General features: G+C 39.1%; 1 protein-coding gene across 1 annotated transcript in view; it reads right to left on the bottom strand.

Annotated features, from left to right (window-relative positions):
- LOC124144542 (cleavage and polyadenylation specificity factor subunit 2-like) overlaps positions 1 to 22,002 on the bottom strand; it is a 217,482-nt gene extending 195,480 nt beyond the window's left edge. The window contains exons 1-9 of the mRNA XM_048403949.1: positions 21,904 to 22,002; positions 20,145 to 20,320; positions 18,932 to 19,091; positions 18,505 to 18,610; positions 16,779 to 16,908; positions 16,539 to 16,654; positions 15,578 to 15,666; positions 15,094 to 15,192; positions 13,757 to 13,879 (exon numbers count right to left, since the gene is read on the bottom strand). Of these exons, the coding sequence (XP_048259906.1) occupies positions 13,757 to 13,879; positions 15,094 to 15,192; positions 15,578 to 15,666; positions 16,539 to 16,654; positions 16,779 to 16,908; positions 18,505 to 18,610; positions 18,932 to 19,091; positions 20,145 to 20,293 (972 nt within the window). The 5' untranslated portion in view covers positions 20,294 to 20,320; positions 21,904 to 22,002. The remainder of the gene's footprint in view (positions 1 to 13,756; positions 13,880 to 15,093; positions 15,193 to 15,577; positions 15,667 to 16,538; positions 16,655 to 16,778; positions 16,909 to 18,504; positions 18,611 to 18,931; positions 19,092 to 20,144; positions 20,321 to 21,903) is intronic.
- Positions 22,003 to 22,386: the final 384 nt, after the last annotated feature.

Raw genomic sequence — 22,386 nt, 5'->3', positions numbered from 1 at the left:
TTGGACAGTTGTCACTAAGAGATGAACACATGAAGCTAAAATGATGACTGTCCTTTATTGATTATACTATCTTCATGGTATTTACAGACCTCTGAGGAATGAATGTATATTGATTTCCGAAGCATAATGAACTAATGCACCCACGCTTCCGAAATAGTAAATGCGGAGAAGGGAAATGAAAAAAAATATCTCTTGAGGTACTATCAACCTCTTGCTTAACTTCTTTGTCACAAATGAAAGTATTATAGTTTGCATGCTTCAGTGACATTCGGTGCAAATATGACAAATGATTGATGACAGTGTTTACAAAACCTTGGTAACATCCACTGAATAAAGTGTAAACAAAATCAGTATGATAAATGTATGTGTGTACACAAAAATAACTTTACTCTTCAGGTCATATCAACCAGATCGTCACGATATGGTTGAAATATTGGCGATGTGACGTAAAGCATAAACTCACTCACTCATATCCACCGGAGAGAACGCAAAGTTTTCACTATGTGGAGTAAATAAACTTCAAAATGATTTTAAAAAACTTCCTTATCAGACGGAAAATGGATAAAAAATAAATTACCCTCTTTAACATATAGGCAATTTAGTATGGATATTCATAAATACTTATCAAATTGATACATCGACATGACAATGTACGATGACAACCCTATGCAAAACACAGAATATCACTTGGAAACAAACTGTTAAGAGTATGATCGATGTATCATGATGTATAGACCACACAGTGTCATATTCTTCAAGAAGCTTCCTACTTGACAGCACTGCACTCTCAAGTTGATGATCAACAAAACTAGATCAAGTAGAGATGATACATCATGCAATGTTCTCACTTCCCCAGTGTTTGAAGCCTCCAGACCTAGCAGGTGCTTGTCAGTCCCACTACAACCCAGGTGGAAACAAGCCTACCTTTCACACTGACAGTGCCATGGCTTCCTTCAGGAGTAAACACTGTGATGGATTGCCCATTTGATAACCTGGTCAAGCCAGGAACACCTACATGTGCTTAATGATCAGCTGTCACTTATTCCTCTTACCTAGTTCCTGAAACACCTTTGCAGTTTCTCTTCGGAAATGTCAGAGACAGTGGCGCCAATGGTGTCTATATATCTTCTTTGACAGAGTTCACACTGTGATGATTATCTCTTCCAAGTCATTGTGACACTGTGTTCAGACAGTGAGTGTTAATTGTGATAATAACAACTGGCATAAATGTGAAGGATGCCATAATTGGTAGGGTTGTAATCAAACACTGAAATTACACGTGTGACATGTTTAAACAAAATTAGGTTGCAGACCTGCTGACCCCATATAATAAAATAGTATTTGTTTGCTGCTGCTGAATGCATGCTGAATATATCTGAACATATTTCTATGTGAGACATGTTTGACAAGCCAGTTTTGTCGGTCTTGAAGGATTACAGATTGTAACATCTTGTAACTAATTACCTCTTTACTGACCTCCTATATATGTGGTCAAGATCAACCGTATACTGTCAAATGAAGATGAATTGCAAACCTATAGGTTAACCCAAAAATCTAAACATGGTGCACACACTCTACAGTTCATCTTCACATTGGTTCAAACAGAAGTATATTCAGCAATATTCAGCTTTGCTTATAATATTTTTCCCCAGCCATAAAAGTTTACAAAGAAATCAAAAAGTATGCCCTAAGATATGCTACCAGGACTAATGTAGAGCTCAGAGGCCAACAGTCTGCCACACTCTGCAGCAAATGTCAGTACAAATTCCCAAATTGTAATAACAAAATTCCCAAGTCATTTTATATACTTATAACATATATCATGGCTTTATGGAAGTGACTTGTATCTCACTGGCAAATTTGAGCAAAAAAGTAGTTTTTCTCCCAAATTGCCTCAGCAGCCAAAGGCACTGAGTTTCGAGCCCTCGAAAAATCCCTGCATGTCTTTGTCATTGTTGCACAAATGTATTCTAACAAGACAGCAAACAATTGGCAAAGGGAACCTTATTCATCAGTTCACAAGTCGTTCCATCTCAGTTAGAGCTGAAGTGAAATGGGGTTTAGTGTTGCATCCAAGATTATTGCACTTACATAGTGACATGCATTTCTCTAACATTGGCTTAATACAGTCAAAGCGCTAAGATCACTTTGTGCAATGGGGCCCTGTACTTGTTTTAGCCCCTTAAAGCTGAGCACTGTCTTTTGGTAGGACGCGGCTGGGGATCGAGCCCCGAACCTTCCACTCTCTGGGCGGATGCTCTACCACTAGACCACGGAGGCAGTCCATCATGGAACTGCAATTGAAGATCTGATTGAACCAGAATTAAATAATCATGTCCGTACCAGAAAAACTGTACCAAAACATTACATTGAAAGAACAAATCAGTTGAGATCTCTGTCTCCTTCAAAGATTACGGCTTTCGGCTCTGTTCAGTTGTATCCTTAAACTGACAAAAACAAACAATGGACCACCTAACCCATCCATAAGGCACTGGAGTACACACGATTATACCCTTAGGCTACAATAGCTTTACAACATGCCTAACAGACATCTAAGATTTGTTTGTTTGTTTGTTGTTTCACTCAAAACTCAGTAATATTCCAGCTATATGATAGCAGCCAGACAATCCAGTGAGTGACATCATGAGCATCAATCTACGCAATTGGGATACAATGACATGCATCAACCAAGTCAGTGAGTCTGACCACCCGATCCTGTTGGGTGTCTCTGTCTTGTCCACCTATTACAACAAGCAAGGGTTGCTGAAGACCAATTCTAACCCGATAGATCTAAGAAACACAACAGCAACACACAAAGCATAACAAACACATATTCTTTCCATTCCAACTTGTCTCCAAGTCATCCTATCCATGATCTCTGTATCCCAAGGAACCCCAGATAATGAGAAAGCGAATAAAAAATAAAATAATTTCTGATTCCGAAATAAAGGGCACAATTAAATACCATCCTTTGTGTATAAAGTGAAGATGAAGATAGAAGCTACAAGCTGAAGGCAACTGGTACATCTAATTAATGGTGGCCCTTGTTGAAAGTTGCCCTGTCCTAAGACAAGTACTCCAGCCAGGCCATCACAGTGGAATCTCTCAGCAGTGACCAGCTGCTTGTAAACAAGTGGAATTGGTCTGTCCCATGTCCATCATAACTCACACCAGCACAAAGCTGGAGGCTGCAGGCTGACAGGCAGAGTCCAGGCATGGTACTGTACCAACAATTTGCTGGCCAGATGGTGAAAGACAAGGAAGGACTGGATGAGTGCATGTTTGACTGGGGAGCTGATTTAATGGGTGGGTTGGATGGGTGAGCGAGGGTTGGAGTGAGTGAGGGTTTGAAGGAGGGTTTGAGGGAGGGAGGAGGGTGATAAGGGTTGGGGATGAAGGAATGAGAGGGAGGGAGGGAGGAAAGGAGTGAGGGTTAGGGGAGGGAAGGCGTGAGGAGGGAAGAGGGAGGGAGAAGGAAGGGAAGGAAAGGAAGGAATGAGAGGGAGGGAGGAAAGGAGTGAGGGTAAGGGAGGGAAGGCATGAGGAGGGAAGAGGGAGGGAGAAGGAAGGGAAGGAAAGGAAGGAATGAGAGGGAGGGAGGAAAGGAGTGAGGGTAAGGGAGGGAAGGCATGAGGAGGGAAGAGCCAGGGGGAAAGGTAGGAAAGGGAATTAAGGAAAGAATGAAGGAATAAGGAGGGAAGAAAGGAGTGAGGGGTAGAGGAGGGTAAGAGTGAGAGGAGGAATGGAGTGACAATGGGGTAGGGAAGAAGGCAGGGAAAGGAGAGGGAGGGAGGGAGAGGGGGAAACATGACATAACTTTACCATCACTCTGTGGAAGGAAGCCAAAGGCACTAAAGACCATTGTTCACAGGAGGTCTCCTTCAAAGCAATACATACATGGAAATATGAAACACATACTTTGCCACAGGCTTTTTTGTCAGGTTCCAAAGAAAATATTTTTGCTCTATTCCTGTCAGATCAAAAGGGCTGAAATCTGAATTTGAATTTGATGTTGAGCTAAGTGTGCGTTTTAAGTTCTCGTAGAAAGAATATAGAGTTCAAAATATGTCTTTCCAAAACAGAAAGCAAAATTACTTATTTGACAAAGCAAGATTGTGCAGTGACTTTTCAATTAATATGTTTCTTTGATCTAGTGTTACATAAATTAACAATTGACTAGAACAACAATTGACAAGAAATTCTCTTTGTGAACTTATGTAACAGGCTGAAGGAATGAAAATAACTAAAAAAAACATACCGTAAAAATACTTTGGTACACACACACAAAGAAATTAATACAAAACGAGATTAGACACTGTGAGTGAACAAATCAAGTTCTAAGTGAGAACATAGAGTTAGTCAAACCAGTATTATTAAAATTCAAACATCCAACTGGTCAAAGATCAGTTGCCTCATAGAGTAAGGCCTCATTCCAGGCAAAGTTGGCCTCCAGTCTTAAATACTCGTCCTGAGAGCATCGCAGCTCACTCTCAATCACATGTATTAAAGACACATGGCAGCCAAAAATCAATCCCTATCACTTTCATCTTTTTCTACTTAATGTCATTTTTTTCAAAATGAACAAATAACACAGAACATCATTTTCCTCTACGACAGAGGCCAAACATGTTCCGATCCATTCCAAGAATCAGCCTTTCAGTGACAAGTATCCATTTCCAATAAAGACTACCTTAAGATGTCTGATCAGTTCTTCCGATATATCTCATTAGCAAGTGCCCGGAGCCACTTAGATGCCAGTTAGTGGAGGCTTTCCAATACTGTTCCCGCTGGATGCCTCAGACTTGGACACGAATTACAAGTGGGAAAACTTCATCATCAGTAACAGCGTTCTCTGCTGGCTGCGGTTGCTGTATCTACCTGCCTGCATGGTAACCAGACACAGGACTCTATTGGTTACACTGCAGCCAGTCAAGCAAACCATATCATGTTTGGTATCATATACTGTAATTTATAGGGGACACTGCATAAATCAAATTATAAATTAGTTTATATTAAGATTAAGATACTGAAAATTGTCAAAAATAAATGTACCTACATTTTTTTTATTGTTTATGATTTTCATCTGACATTTATAGTATATTGAACATACTACATTTTTCATCACTTAATTGCTTGGAAAATTCAACTCTCAAAACCTTGTGATTGCCCAAAAAAAGACAAAGTTGACAAGAAGAATCTACATGATAATGCATTGACAAGTGCCATGTAGAAGGTCACTAATGCTCAGACAGACATAAAAATCACTTAAATTGAATTTGTAAAAGTATGCAACTCAAAAGAAGTCAAGAACATACCATTATGCAAAAATCAGGTGTTCTTTAACTTCTCTTGAGTGGTGATAACAGTTTGATACAAGAGTTTGTTCAATCTTAAATTTTGAATCAGACCATGTCTTGTCGAGTCAGATGTAACAGTCAGCTAAAGCTTTCCAGTCCTGCTACTGCCACTGACATTTCAGTACAAGACTTGCAGGAACCAGAGCCAACAAGTAAAAGTGATGATAATTGGGCAATCAGAAACATGAAACACAATAAACATGATAAAAGTGCAAAGTATTTGACATTATTACCCAAGGTAATGTATCCTCGTGTTTTACATTCTCAGCTCCCTGGGGAACATACAATCAAAGCTGCCTGTTAGGTACAAGAAGGTTTTGTATTCCATCGCAATCTCATCCTACCCATTTCCTGCTGAGAGAAAAGAACTACACACTTATTTTTGAAAATAATCTGCCTCACATATAAAAGAGAAGTGGCAGGGATTATTCTAGGGTGGGACCTTGTGCTTTTACCCCTAAATTTGAAAAAGGCCCACATTTTCAAATACAATGGGGCATTTTAACATTGTGCTGTATGGGCGTATCTCTGGAATATTTGAAATTTCCGGAAGTTGCATCATATCTTATGACCTGTGTTTCGTTTTGGGGCATTGGGATGAAGCTGTTATAAGTCATAGGTCACGTTTGCCGATTACAGTACACTCTTAACATCTCCCTATATAGCCATACAGCAAACAACAGTCATTACCTTATGACTTTTTCAGGAACGACATAAAATTGGTTCCAGGCACCATAAAGACTGAGTTTTCAATTGGAAAGTCCATAAAATATTATCAGTTCTGTCACTGTGAGACATTAATGCCAAAACATGCACCACTTTATTGTCAAACGCTGCAACATAGGAGATGCTGAGTAAGCATGTCTTTTTTAAGTGCATTTTTACTGTATTTCACCAACAAAGATATGCAAAATCTGGCCTGGATCCCACAAGCTAGTGGTCAATAGTATGAGCATTCATCAATCGATGTCTCAAGCATGATTGGAACAGGATCTTCCTTCTGTTATAAATCCAACATTGGTGGTCAAAATCTTACCAAAGATTCCACACCTTATGTTGTGAAGTAAGCTGAAGTCTTCATTTGCACTGATGTGTGGTTGCAAGCCTACACATATTTCACTCTGCACAGTGTCGCAATGCAACAGTCTACCATACAAAACTAGCCTCATTAGTCATAGTATCCATATCATAAGAACACATTTGGCCAGATAATTTCAAATTGTACAGAAACTGAGATGTCATACGTAAAGTTTGATCTATTTTTCAACAGGTAAGTGAGTGAGTGAGTATGGTTTTACGCCGCTTTTAGCAATATTCCAGCAATATCATGTTGGGGGACACCAGAAATGGGCTTCACACATTGTACCCATTCAACAGGTAAGGAAAATCCTCTTTGATAGTTCCGTTTCAACTAATATGATATAAGTCAATATTATAATTACAAAAAGTAATTCAAACAATTATTTAATGAGATATTTAAACTCAAGGCCATAAAACTGTCTTCCTTTCTGAGCTTCTTGACCACCATGACCACAGGTCAAGCACTCGAAGTCAAAAATTATAACGGATGTTTGATAACTGTACGCAGAAAAGGATTTGTACAAACATTATTAAATTGTCCAATCAGACCGGATAAAACTCTTCAAATCCAAATACCAATTTCCTCCTCTGCCAAAGGCAATCTTGCAGTACACGTCTTTAGAGAATACATATACCCATGGTCCAAGAGATGACAGAAAATGTCAAAGAGCTAATTAGGTAAATAAACACAGCAATACAAGAAACATCTAAGGCTTAGCGTCCAAACACTTGGTGTGAAGCCTTTTCACACATTTTAAGTTGCAGTTACCATGGTTACATATACACAGAGACAATGTGTGACGTAAACGTTTTTTTACAATAGAGTATTTTATTCATGATAGATTGCTCCACTCAGGTTAACTGGCTTTGTTATGACCTGATGTAGGCCACAGGTAATTAGTATCAATATATAAACAATTCCTTTACTTTTGTGACCATTTTTTGAAAATAATGGTAAGATCAACAGGAAAATATGTCATAGACAATACACCAGGTCATAGTGTCGTTGCCCTGTGAGAAGAAGCAATGCATGTGCATGTTTGAAAAAACCAAACACTGCTCGATAAACATAACTACAAATGTCTTTTGAACATGTTTTTCACACACATTAGATCGACCCATGTGCGATTAAATTGCATTACCAGTGCTGTAGCCAGGTTTTTTTTATAGAAAACATTTTTCCTTGTGAAGTTAACTTGAATAAGATATGAATAATCTTATTTGCTCCCCCTGTCAAAAAAAGTTAACTGCAGCCTTGATTACCGTTGCATACTTTCATAGTTTTTGCTTGAAATTTTTAAGTCTTTTTAACATGTTTAACCTTGATATTGTTCTGTCAGAAATGATCTGTTCCCAGATAATGTTTTTGAAATGTAGTCCTTGATGTAACTTCTCTAAACCCAGTTAATCAACTGGAACCAATGACATACAGCTCAGAACCAGTAAATACAATGAAAAAGGGACATCAGGCTCTCCTTCCATCAACTACAAATATCAGTATAACGAAAAAGTTAACTTGATTAGAACTCATGGACTTGAATACAGATAAAATGTATCTCTCTAAATATATGTCTTTTTGTTTGTTTTAATTAAGAAAAATTGTGATGACAAAATTCAGCAAGTCTCAGACTTCAGCACTTGTCTCAAACCAGAGTAAAAACTTCTTTCGGTATTTTGCACATAATAATAGAATAGCTACTGAGAATGGTGCAAAGAGCCAAGTTTGGACAAGTAGACTGTAATATGTTTGACACCGACTGACTTGCCCAGTTGCCATATTTAATCCCTGAATATTTCTGCCACATTTACATCAATAGCACTTAATGGCACTACCACTGAGCTGTCCCATGGACAAGCTAACCACCTACCAACCAATGGTACTGTACTACCATAGAGGTCAACCAATGCTGCATCCACAGCATTCTGGGACCCTGATTTTTTACATTATGTTATTCAATTTAGCCTTTACGTGACTGTGGCTGCTAAATTAACCTTGGTCATATGACTTAGCACTTCAAATTTCCAATTTGACAGTGTGTCTGTGTTCCCTTGAAGAGAATTCTGACAACTGAAATCAAAATAAGACAGCCGTAATTCACTGGCTGTAACTTACTTTGCTGCAGAGTGTGGAGAAGTGATCGTTAAGAGTCTGTGTGTCTGCTCCATTTGGGCCAGGATAAATACCACATTTTCCACATCAGACAAAATGCCCACAGGCTTGTCAGAGACCTTGAACAGGACGGCCAGCATTATTACATGCTATTTCAGACCACATTTCATTAAATGTGCTCACAGCTCAAATGAAGTTGAGTCAATTATTGCATGAGCATGATGAAATGGCCAGTATGTTACCGGTTGTCATTGTGCGCTCTGCCATTGTATTGTGTGCACTGTGTGGGAGGAAGCTTGGACATTTAGGGGGGTCACATATGAAGTCAAGTTAAAGGAATTGTAGGACTGACTGATTTGGAAATCTGACACCAATTGACCAGGCCTCAGTTACCATGGTTACTGAGTGAGTGGGAGTATCAATACCATGTGTACATGGTCACACCATGGCAGCCAGACCACAGATACTGACTGAGTGAGAGTATCAAAACCATGGGTAAAACCTCACACAAGGGCAGCCAGACCACAGATACTGACTGAGTGAGAGTATCAAAACCATGGGTTAAACCTCACACAAGGGCAGCCAGACCACAGATACTGACTGAGTGAGAGTATCAAAACCATGGGTTAAACCTCACACAAGGGCAGCCAGACAACAGGGACTGACTGGACCTATGAAGATCCGGGTTAGAATAGGTCTTCAGCAACCCATACTTGCTATAAAAGGTGACAATGCTTGTCATAAGAGGCGACTGACGGAATCAGGTGGTCAGTTTCGCTGACTTGGTTGATGCATGTTTGTTTGTTTGTTGTTTAACACCACACTCAGCAATATTCCAACTATATGACGGCTTTCTGTAAGTAATCCAGACAATCCAGTGATTGACAACATGAGCATCGATCCACGCAATTGGGATAGATGACATGCATCAACCAAGTCAGCGAGCCTGACCACCCGATCCCGTTAGTCACCTCTTATGACAAGCATGGGTTGCTGAAGACCTATTCTAACCCGGAACTTCATGGGCCTTCGTTGATGCATGTCATTGTATCTCATGATAATTCAAACATCTGTAAGCAGGTCAGTGATTGTAGTGACAAATTAATTGTGAAGGTCCAAAACAGTATAAAAAAACCCATCAGTAGTAAGAATATCGCTGTCATTTATTACTGTCAATTACTGTCATGTGACAGCAGTCCAAGAAAACCATGCTGATGTGAACATTAACATAAACCTTCTTGACATCCTGCCAGTAGACATTAAAGGTTCAGTCATGTTATTTCTGATAATCAATGTATTTAATGCAATTTCTCAAGCACAAATGCCATGGTTTTCAAAAGGATTGTTTACAGACACAGGTATCTTGGTATGAAGGCAACTATCAACCATATTGTTGAAAATAAATCCAGCTTATAAACTTGATAAAAACTTTAAACATGTAGTAAGTCAAAAGTGATACATGACATGTATGTCCATCAGAGTGTCATGCTGTTGGGCATGTCTCAAGTCCCTATCAGTCATATATTTTGACTTGCTCTGTTTTTTAGCAATTGATTCTCATCTCTAGTTTGACTCTTTCTTATTACTGGACTGACAGCTCATTTCCTAAGTCATGAGGTAAAACATATCCATGGTCAAAGCAGAATCTTAAAAAGTTGTTTCTTTTACAAATGTCAGAGGGGATAAATTAAATGAATGCCATGACAAAGTCAAAGGGAAATCTCCCTTCCTGTCCCTTTTACATTTCTGAAACAAGTTAACAATCTGTTTGGAAGAAAAATATATTGTTCTTTAGGTTGGTTTTTTTTTCAACATTTTGGAAGAGTGGGTCTATAGACCATTATAGATCAAAATAACATGAGTGATACAAAAGATACCCCAAGTAATCAACCACTTTACCACTTCTTTGCAAGGCATTTAGAAGTGATACACATAAGGAAGAGAATATATGGATGTCAACTTCTTTATTATGAGGAACACAACGTTTCGGAGTACATGCTTACACTATGTCTGATGGCATTTATTCACCCGATGCAGCAGTAAGCATACCGTATTCAACGTAATAAGCGCCCCACTCTAATAAGCACCCACGGCGATATTTGCTAATATATTGGCGAGTGCATAATCCCAGTTAGCACCCCTTCCGATTGATCAATGTACACAAGACTTATTTATTCGTGTATAATGCGCACTTGTGTGTTATACGCATCCTTAATTATGGGCAATTAAATTCTCGAAAAATATATCTGTCGTATGTATTTCAGGCTGTCAGCATAAACCATGAAATTCCGATTTTCAACTCTGGTTTTTTCTCACCAAAAAAATATTCTAATAAGAGCCCACTATTTCTAATTTTGAGAGCGCCCTGGGTGCTTATTACATCGAATACGGTATACTCTGAAACGTTGTGTTGCTCATAAAGAAGTTGACATCCATAAATTCTCTTCCTTACTTTACCACTGAAAATACCGCCATGACCAGGCAACACAAGTTTAATCCTCATATCACTAAATCACAGAGTGTTTTAAGATTATTGCACGTGTGTAGCGACGTGCACATGTGTGTGTATGTGGCTTCTTCTCTCACAACAAGCATATTGACTCTGAGCTGACCAATCCTTGTTTTATCCCCTTAATGCCATGCAGCATGCAGGGTAACAAGAAGTACCAAATGTTAAAGTCTTTTGGTATGTCATGTCCAGTAGATAGAACCACCGACTTTCTCTCTCTGGGTAGACACTCTATCCCCTACACCGCAGAGCCGGCCTATTACCACATGAAAGATAAGGTGAATGACACGTGAATGATACCACACCCTGAGTGACAACTCCATTCAAACATGCTTCCTAATGCAGTAATGGACTTGAAAGAAGAAGGTCAATATCATGGTTTTACACTTCTATATTTTACGGCATGTTTCCACACAAGTTCTAGAGGGCTGACATTTAGAGCATGGCCATACATAAACCATGCTCCTAATGGAGACATAGACCACATGGACCCTGCATTCCCCTCAATAAGAAACCTAGCCTCTTGTTTTTGAATGGCAGCTGGATGTGATACACACCATGCACAGTGATCTCTAATGGGTTATCGGCAGGACCTCTTTGTAAATAAGGTGTGAACAAAGGAAACATCACCTTACCTTCAAGCATAAACAATTGAAATCACTTTGTTCAATAACAGGCTCTGCAACAAGACAGTCAGGGCACTTGTTGCGACAGAATTGTCTCCCTTTAATATCTACAGTGCATAAAATGGGTCTCAAGAAGTAATTCAGAGCTTAAGGTTGTGTGATTAAAAGCATCTGTTAGGATGAATATTTAACATCATAGGATGTGTACGACTTTTATGATTGATGCAAACCTGGTCTTTGAATTAGCATTATTCATATTGCAAGACCCTATCGGGATTTCAATACAAATAGGTCCCCAAGCAAACGAAGCTATCAGGTGGTCAGGCTTGGTGACTTGATGGATTTATTGTGTGCAGACAGTGACAGATTTTGCTCATAACATCAATCATTTCAGACTTGAAAATTTCACTAGTCTGCTAGCTGAAGACTACTAAATTGTGCTGATGACAAGTAAACACCAAATGATGGTAGTCGTCATGGGCTATAATTCTGAAACAGCTCTCAGAGCTTCAACTTTGCTCCAAAATTGGAAATGAGTAAAACTGACAGGAAATGTCTCCAAACTTGCGGGGTCTCCCACATGCCTAAGTCAGCATGGTCAGTGAGTTTGGTTTATGCCACATTCAAAAGCCTTTCAGTTCTCAGCGTAATACATGTATATGAGTCAGCTTAGTGATGGAGGAATGTCTGAAGTGATACAGGTCGTAAATTTACCACTTTGGGGAGCCCAGCACGACTCAGGACACACCTCCCCACAGATCATTCATTACTTCTGGGGTCAAAATTCTGTTTCCTGTAGTGACATTTGTCCCCCTTCAGATGATTCCAAATAATTTTATTGATGTCATTTCATTGGACACCCTCAGCAGCCTTCATCCATGAGGTTGTCAATGGTGTAGAGAAGAAAAAGCAACCATTGACAATGCCGACACAATGAACTTTGTCAGAATAGAAGTGTCAGTTAAACATGTAACATGCAACCTACACATAGCTACAGTGATAAATTTAATGAGTTATACAGCTATACTGCCTTGTGCCATATAGGACTTGCACTGTAAATTGTTTGCATCAATTCTCACGGGTATCCACATAAGATGCAATATTGCGTATCCTGTAAAACAGAGCTCCAGATAAGTTTTGGTGTTGTGGGTATTTTACTCATGCATTTTAAAATCATTGGGTATCAGTAATTCTATCTGGGTATTCAAATTTCTTTTACCCACTAGTTTTTATACATGTGGGTATTTAAGTTAAATATTTAAAAACACTATACATCTAGTCCCTGCAAACTGGTGTCGTGTGGGTTCGAGAGCTTTATACTAAAAAATACCACGATACTTCCACAAGAAAGTGTGATGGCAAATGATCATGATGTAACTGTCATTGTGGAGTTTGGCAAGGTTGACGGAATCCCAGTTTATAATTTCAAAATAAGTTGCTGACTTGCTTATCGAATACGCAGGGTTACTTCACAATATTTTGATGATACGCACAAGTTTTATTTTTGTAGCGTATCTGTAATGTTCGCTGCGTATTTGATATGCTTGGATTTTATTTTACTGCATATTTCTGCATTTCTGATGCGTATTTTACACAGATACGCAGCTTATCTGGAGCTCTGGTAAAACCCTGCTACAGGACGATAATAGCTAAAAATTTCAGCTATATCCAAGTTGGGTTAAAGTTGTTCTTCAAGAATGGCCATACTAGCTCTGAAATCTGTGAATAAATAGTCAAGGTTTCTGCAGTGTTCATTCGATCCGTCACAGAGACTGACTCAGCACACACCACATACCACATGGAAACAACACACTACCCTTCTTCAGTGATTTTACCACTTGAACAGCAATTTTAAGAGACAATAAAATTCAATTAGAGTCGGACAACAGAACCACGCAACAGCATGGGCAGAAATCCGCAAAAACCCAAGTCAGTCTGTGTAGTGGTAAAGGTATTCTACGGGCGAGGAAAATTTCAGTCTTTATAATGGATGCTATGGCTGCATTGTGAATAAAAACCTGAAATGAAATCAAGGTGCCAAACATGCATCCTCAGCATTAGTGCGAAGGCCTACCTTAGGTTCCGGCACTCTGGCCAACTCCGCCAGGTTGTGGCACAGTTTGAGGTGCTTGAACTGGAATGGGTTACTGCGGTTGTCCTCAAACGCTCGCATGATCTTGTCACTCATCCATTCCACCTTAAATAGAGGTATAGTGAAGAAATCCATGTTCGAATCATGCGAACATTGCAGAGTTAACATAGCTAAAAAACTTGCTCATTTCAGCAAAATGTCTTACTTAATAAATTGGAAATTTTAAAATAAATTGTATTTTTATATCATATATACTTATCCTATCTCACACTATGCATTTTTCATTCTTCTTTAGATCCTATGTGGAAACAAACTTAAACAAATGGTGTCCAGCTTCTAAAACCAGTTCACCCAAACACCTCTGAGGTGATGTAAGGTGAAATGGGGTTTAACATCACGTCCAAGATTATTGCACTTATATAGCGACGTGCATGTACGTGTGTGTTTGTGTGGCTGCTTGTACTAGTCTGGACTGATGCCGATTTATAGTGCTAGCTAACTGAGATACCATGCCGCAGTTTAACATGAATTCCCCACTCAGACACAGTATACTGACTCCGAGCCGACCAGTCCTTGTTTTAGCCCCTTAATGCCGAGCGCCAGACAGGGTAACAACAAGTACCATCTTTTAACGTCTTTTGGTATGGGCGATTTTTCAGGTTCCGTGGATTTAGAAAGCTGGTCTTGTTCCTTGAGTGAGCATTTGTGAAGATAAATGCTGAATGACCTATCAGGTAGGTTGACACACTGTGAACAACGTACAGATGAAGTGCAGTTATCGCAGCAGTCACTTCAGATATCATGTTGGTCATCAGACTGCAACTGCTTGGTTTCGCCTGAAGAAGCCTATCATGAAGTTTCACATTTTCATACAACCAGATTCACCTACATGAACACATATCAACACTAAATTAAGGATGTTTGCTGATCTTTAACAGTTTTTAACATTTCAAAATTTAAACAATTTATTTGAAGTGTCCAAAAGAAAAAAAAATAGGATTGCGCTTGACTATGAACTTTTGTGTCCAGTTCACAGTTTACTTAAGAGGCACACAAGGAAATCATATACAATGTTCACAGTATTTATCTTTCTAAAATATGCTTGGTTGGTTGGTTTGTTGTTTAACGCTGCACTCAGCAATATTCCAGCTATATGACGGCGGTCTGTAAATAATTGAGTCTGGACCAGACAATCCAGTGATTAATATCATGAGCATCGATCCATGCAATTGGGATCGATGACATGTATCAACTCTAAAATATGTGAACACAAATATACATCAGCAGACATCTTAAGCTTGAGCCGGATCATGTATTACCTGTGACTTGGCAAACTCGACCACGTTAAAGCTGACATTGTTGAGGAGAGCAAGGGAGTAGGGTGAGAGGCCTGACTCAGCACTCCTCCACATCTGATCCTGAAACACATACAGGGAGCCAGTGACAGAAACAGAGGGAGAGTGACACCAACATAGGGAGAGAGGCCTGACTCAGCACTCCTCCACATCTGATCCTGAAACACATACAGGGAGCCAGTGACAGAAACAGAGGGAGAGTGACTCCAACATAGGGAGAGAGACACAAGAAAAGGGAACTGATAGTTCTAGCTCCCACAACTTGATATAACATCTACAATTTTAATATAGGTCACTTTTTCTGGACAACCACTGTGCCAAACATTGAAAACAATCACAAACATCTCACACTTTCCTTCCCAATAGCTGGATGTGATGATCATATCTCATCTTGTTATCAGTTCCCATAAATTTAACATGCTTAAGCTGATATGCACAAAGGACTTACCAGTAACTGTGCAAGTTCCAGCATTCTTCCTGCTGTATCCACAGCAACCAAAACATTCCCATCATTCCTCATTGTCTGTAGGATAGTGGCTATGAAACATACAAATTAGTTATCAGAATATTGCCAATAGATTTGTCATTGATTTCTTGTCAGAAAAACTTCATCCTCATCTGTTGGTGTGTTTGTTTGTTGTTTAATGCCGCACTCAGAAATATTACATCTTTTTGTCTCGACCAGATAATCCAGTGATTAACATCATGAGCATCGACCTATGCAATTGGGGAATGATGACATGTATCAACCAAGTCAGCAGGCCTGACCACCTGATCCCGTTAGTCGCCTCTTACAACAAGCATAGGTCCAACATGTATCTCATGGCAGGAGTACACTTTTCACTCCTTTCAGACTAAAAGAAATAATAGTCTTGGCTCCCAGGCACTGCCCGCATCATCCAAAAGTCTGCCGCATGTTTCGTTTTTATTTCCATTTTCAAAAAGATTTAAAAAATCCTACTTTAAAACAATGCAGTCCAATATCGCACTCAGTTACTTCCCCTTACATGCGAACTGCTTTCCTGCGCATTTCGTGTAATGGTCATGGCGGCAATAGGAGTTTGTGTCCTTGTTAATGTATGGATGCCCTTTCCCAGGTTGATGGTACACAATGTTTATTTGGTTACATTCTAGTTTCAACAAGCGAAAAAAAACACAAAAAAAACAAAACAGCCCACCCGTACTTTATTTTCAAAAGTCATTGCCTGAGAACCAATTCTTCTATTTTTTTAAGCCTTAGCATCATTGTAGTCATATTACAATGGGGAACACCAAAAGTTGGTGTATTCTACATGTTCTAATGACCCCTCATCAAAGACTTTGTCAGTCATCTCTCGTGACATATCTGCAATTGGTTCTTCTTTTGTCACAGTTATTTCACATGAGACATATTTGTGCATGCCACTCACTCATGAGCTGTTCATCTCTTAGCCGTCTCCTAGGTTGGTTGTATGTTGCATTGAAAGAATCAGTGATCATCAGCGACGGCTTGTTGAACATCTCCAGCACGCAGCCATTTAAATGTCTGGAACACACATCACATAAATGTCACTGTACTTTGTTGGCTGGTTATATCTTATTAAAAAATGAAAAATAAAAATTGAAAGCAAATCAATGTGATTACTATGCTGCAGGTTTGGACAACTGACCTTTCTTTCTTGTGATTGTAGTCTACAGCATACACAATCTCCTCCTCCCCATCCTTGACGATCTTCCATATTGTGCCTCCGATCATGTGACCTGCAGCTAGGGGCGTTATCTGCAGACCATGGCCTTTGCCTGGAAACAGTGTGCACATCTTAGTGCTAGTACCATCGTTTGTTTGTTTGTTGTTTAACATTGCACTCCGCAATATTTCAGCTATATGACCGTGGTGTGTAAATAATAGAGTCTGGACCAGACAGTCCAGTGATTGACATCTTGAGCATCCATCCACACAATTGGGATGATGACATCCATCAACCAAGTCAGTGAGCCTGACCAACCAATCCCGTTAGTCGCCTCTTGTGACAATATTAGCCGCCTCTTACGGTAAGCATGGGTTGCTGAAGACCTATTCTACCCCGGATCTTCACGGGTGTAGTACCATTGTAAATCTACAGTTTACAAACTACAACATACACAACACTTGTCGCGCTAAATCTACTTTGTTAAACGGGCTGTGGTTACGCTGTGATCAACCAATCCCCTATTCTAATCTGAACAAGAACACTGGCACCCTCCACTGCCTCAGAATTCCCACAGGAACCATTGTTTACATTGATAATAGAAACAAAATAGTTTCATGCGAGAGGTCCCAATTTCACAAGCAATCTTTGCACTATCATTGAGGTAGAGGAGTTGTTGAAAGATTACTTTTTTCGAATATGGCCCAGGAAACCATCAATTGTTTCATTTAGCCACACCATGGCAGTACTATGTATAGTGTCTTCATTAGAACTGGGAGTGTGAGTGAGTTGGATTTAACACCGCTTTTAACATTATTCCAGTTATATCACAGGGTGTCAGCTTAATGTGGGAGGAAAACCCAACAGTGGTGCAGGTCTCAGACATTTACCACTTTGGTGAAACCCACGAGCATGGGTATGGTGCTGACAAACCTAGAAACATGATTGGGGCGAACCAGGATTCGAACCCACTATCATAGGTTTCTGGCGAGCCCAAGGCGCCTTAGACGACTGGGTCACCCATGCCCCCAATGACTGAGAAGATGCACTGGTGTTTTTTTTTTATAAATATTACTCTCGAGTCGACAAGTTTCTCCATTGTGATTGTGGATCATCAATGATTCTGTTAAAAATCAGACATTTCATTGAAACAGCTCTAATAGCAGATCAGACAATCCTTTGGGTTTGGTTGGAGGGAGTGTTCAACAAGAACAGGCATGACACATTTGTACCTATGTGGGGATTCAACCAGGCCCTTAGGCAAGATGTAACCACTAGGCTACCCCACGGCACCCAAATATGGCGAAAATAGATCGGTGCTTGGGAACTACTCTATTAAAATTTGCATTTTAAAACAGAGCTTGAATTTGATACTTAAGTTAGCTATCCTTCAATTTTTACAAATTTCTGGGGAACATGACACAGATTGGTGTTGGGTGATGAAATAATCCACATTCTTGGACTCAATACAGTGAGCAATGGTGAGTGAGTGAGTTTGGTTTTATGCCGCTTTTAGCAATATTCCAGCAATATCACGGCGGGGGACACCAGAAATGGGCTTCACACATTGTACCCATGTCGGGAATCGAACCCGGGTCTTTGGCGTGACGAGCAAACGCTTTAACCACTAGGCTACCCGACCGCCCCTGGACTCAATACAACTGGACATACTGGACACAGGCCTTGCACATGCATGCCAACATCTCACCTTTGAGTGTGATAGTTTGTGAGTACTTCAACTGAATGATCTTGTCAAAGGCAGCATCCACATCATCCAATGTAAACATATCAAAGTCTTCAGTGTTGTGACGAGACTGAAACAGGTAAAGTATTCTTATTAAATGTTATTTCATAAATTTCATAAAGCAAATCAAAATAAATAACCAAGATTTTTAAACTTGTTCAAATTCCATTAACAAGCCGTTTCATTTTCATAATCATTACAAATTGTTCTCATGGTTCAAATCCAACTTCCAATTAAACAAATCAATAGAACCTCATATGTCCCAGAAAACATATCTCAAAACGAGTTCTTACAGAAAAAACTATGTCTAAATACCTGGAATCAAACATGCTAATAACCATGATAACTTAAAAAATGTTGGCCAGTTAAAGGGAGGTAACTGATGCTTTACCTGGAACAGGTCATACATGAACATTTGCCCCATCTTGTACACTGGAATAGTTGAGTATATGGGGCAGGAGAGACCAGCTTTGCCCACGAGGTATGGGACTGCACCCAAGTGTTGCTGGTCAGGATATGACAACAACACTGCATCTATCTGGTGAAGGTGGCTGAAACAGATTGACAACAATCCACGGATATATTTACAATTCTAAACTAAGTGCCCTAGGAAATTGGGAAAAATCAATTACTTGGTCCTAAATTGGTATTTTCTTAAGTTCTTATATTTAACCACATAATCCTGAATTATTTCTCCCACAGGAGATATCGCCTGTGTGAGCATCGACATTTAAAAAAAATTGCCACTTGATTGGTAACAGAACCAAAACAAACTGGTGAGGTATCAGCTATAACCATTTTTCATGTTGGATAAACAGGATAAGGGTCGGGCTTATGAAATATTGACTTTTTACACATCACCTATGTTAATGAAAATTAGCCCCTTGAAGGAATGACAGAAGTGAATAAATGTTGAATGAATGAATGTTTAGCGCAGCAGTCAGCAGTCAGCAATATCACGGCTATTTCATGACAGCCTAAATAATCAAATCTGGTCCAAACAACCGGTGGTTGATATAATGAGCATCATTTACACCATCTGGGTACAAAGACATACAACCTACAAAGTCAGTGAGTCTGAAAACCAGAACCATTTACAATGACTTAAGTCCCCTTAAACAAACATATGTTACTTTGGGCCAATTCTACCAGGGGCATTGTTAGAAACCAAAGGGGTCCCTGAGGTTTGCTGCCACAGTACATGCATTTGAATCGAGCAGCCCCTTTTTACATGGGGTTATAACAAGGCCCCTTTGACTTTCATGCTGAATTTCAAACACAGCAATGGGTTTATGAGCAACTCAAGTTAATATCTGGTACCGTTTGAGTTCTACAGAATTCGAATCAAGGGGAATCTGGGTTTATGAACAACTCAAGATAATGTCTGGTTTCGTTTGAGTTCCACAGTATTTGAATCAAGGGGAATCTGGGTCTATGAACAACTCAAGATAAAGTCTGGTACCGTTTGAGTTCTACAGAATTCGAATCAAGGGGTATCCTGGTTTAAGAGCAACTCAAGTTAATATCTGGTACCGTTTGAGTACCACAGTATTCGAATCAAGGGGTATCTGGGTTTAAGAGCAACTGAAGATAAAGTCTGGTACCGTTTGAGTTCTCGGATGTGGTCCATGCTGTAGTCCTCATCCCAGCCACAGTCAAGGAGGAAGCGGAACTCATCCACTTGCAGCATGTAGCAGGGCGGGCTCTCTCCTTGTGACCCCGAGAATACATGTAGCTTGATGATAGATGTCATTATTTCGGCTGGACACCAGTGATCGTACTGTAAAAACATGGGCATGAATAAACATGATTGATTGCTGAACACGTTCTGGTTTCACACCAAATTCAGTGGTTAGAGTGACTGAGTGAATATTGTTTTAAGATAAAGACACTATTTTCTGCAAAATTCCAGCTGCATCACGATGATCTGTACATATTCCAGTTACAACATTGCGACTTGAGCATGTATTGTAAATATTGTTGCTAAATTATGACGACCTGTAAATGTCGCAGCTACATGTAAAGATTCCACTCTGGACCAGGCAGACATGATCATGATGATTCATTCCCAATGCCAAGGTAATATGATGACACACAATCAGTCAAGTGCACACTGTGACCACCAACCCTCAACAAACATGGGATAGTGACAACCTATTCTGTCCCAGGGTAGAAATTATGGCTTACAATGTGCAGAGTAAAATCAAGTAAAATCACAAATATTATCAAAAGTTAAGTATTCAAATTGAAGAGGTGCATGTCCTTGTCTTGGGGCTTTACTTTTGTCTTTGAATCGGAGGACTCCTTAAATCTTTGAATTTTAACAAAAGGGTTATGACTTTCATTATTAATTAAAACACTGCTCATGATTAAACTTTTTGGAGTGAATGAGTGAGAGTAAACTGTTCTACACCTTGGTAAGCAATATGCCAGCAATATACTGTCAACCTGTAAATGATCAAGTCTTGGCCAGCCAGACCCATGGTTGACATGGCCACACATTGTGATCACCTGATCCTCATTAGTCAACTCTAATGGCAAGCATGGGTTCTTCGGATCTATTCTACCTTGGAATCCACTGGATTTCTCCAAAATAATAAAGGTAAAGAGAAAATGCGCAGTAATGCTCGATCCTCATAAATGCATCCAATTTGAAAAATCTTTGCCTGAGACATGTAAAAGATTTTGATCCAATTGATTTAGAATTCTTTTCAGTTTGAATTGACAATTTGGAGCCATGTTAATCAGACTCATATTTGCCTTTTACTGTTGTTGTCATTACAATGATTAAATATAAATATTTTGTGTATAGTGCTACAACCTACAGGCTAAGTGTCTTGATACTTTCACTTTCACTTAAAAATGTTATAGGCCTTACTGTCAAGAGAAACCGGCTTTGTTCTCTTCATACAAATATAAATAGAAATAGAGTTTGAACTGAAGAATGCTGAATGAAGCTACTGAAATATTAATACCCAGATGATAAAACGTCCGCGAAATTTAATTTTCTCTGAGCACAACCAGCAGATGTAAGATATAAATATATTTCCAAAACATTTATAAATATTATAAACACTACGTTTATGAACAATTAATAAATTATCGACATGTCAGATTTCATTATGATCGATAATTTGTAAGAGCATTACCATCAATACCATGTATTATTGTTCAATTCCATAATCATAAATACTGCGACTTTTAAATAAAACTAGAGTCTTGGGTGCCAAAATTCTTCTGCGCTAGTTGGAGAAAACATTTTAATTCTCGATAATAATTTTAAAACATATATTTATCAATTAAACACTCGACATTCACAAACATACTAGTATTTCTCTGTGTGAGCAAGTCTTTCATTCTTACCTATAAAACGAGGGAAAGACTCACTGTCAACACATGTTTTGTTTTCACGCCGGCAAGTAAGGGGACGTAACTCTGACCTCTCGCACGACCACGTTTTCGTCACAACTAATTTCAACCAGCTTGCAATGAACATCAATCGGTCCTGACAATGATGTACAGAATCAAAGTTATGCTCTTTTAAACGAATGGAATAATAGGAATATTATTAGATATAAGAAAATAGTGCCTCGTTTTTGTTACGGTTGTTTAAGTTTGTATTTATATATTACCAAAATTAAAAAACACAGGTGTATGAGTAACAGAATGGATGTTAGCTTGTGTATACGGGTCAGCCAACGAATAAATGTACATGTACAATGTGAACGCGTCTTCGGTGGAACGAGTTACTTTTATATCAAAATTAAAGTTACATCCGATTATTATTTTTTTATTCTTACGTTATTTTTTTGGAAATATGCCAAATGAAAATCTACCATGCATCAA

Source organism: Haliotis rufescens, unplaced genomic scaffold, assembly GCF_023055435.1.
Source record: "Haliotis rufescens isolate VD_foot unplaced genomic scaffold, xgHalRufe1.0.p SCAF_3, whole genome shotgun sequence".
Taxonomy (NCBI): Eukaryota; Metazoa; Mollusca; class Gastropoda; order Lepetellida; family Haliotidae; genus Haliotis; species Haliotis rufescens.
This window is presented reverse-complemented; position numbering and strand designations above follow the sequence as displayed.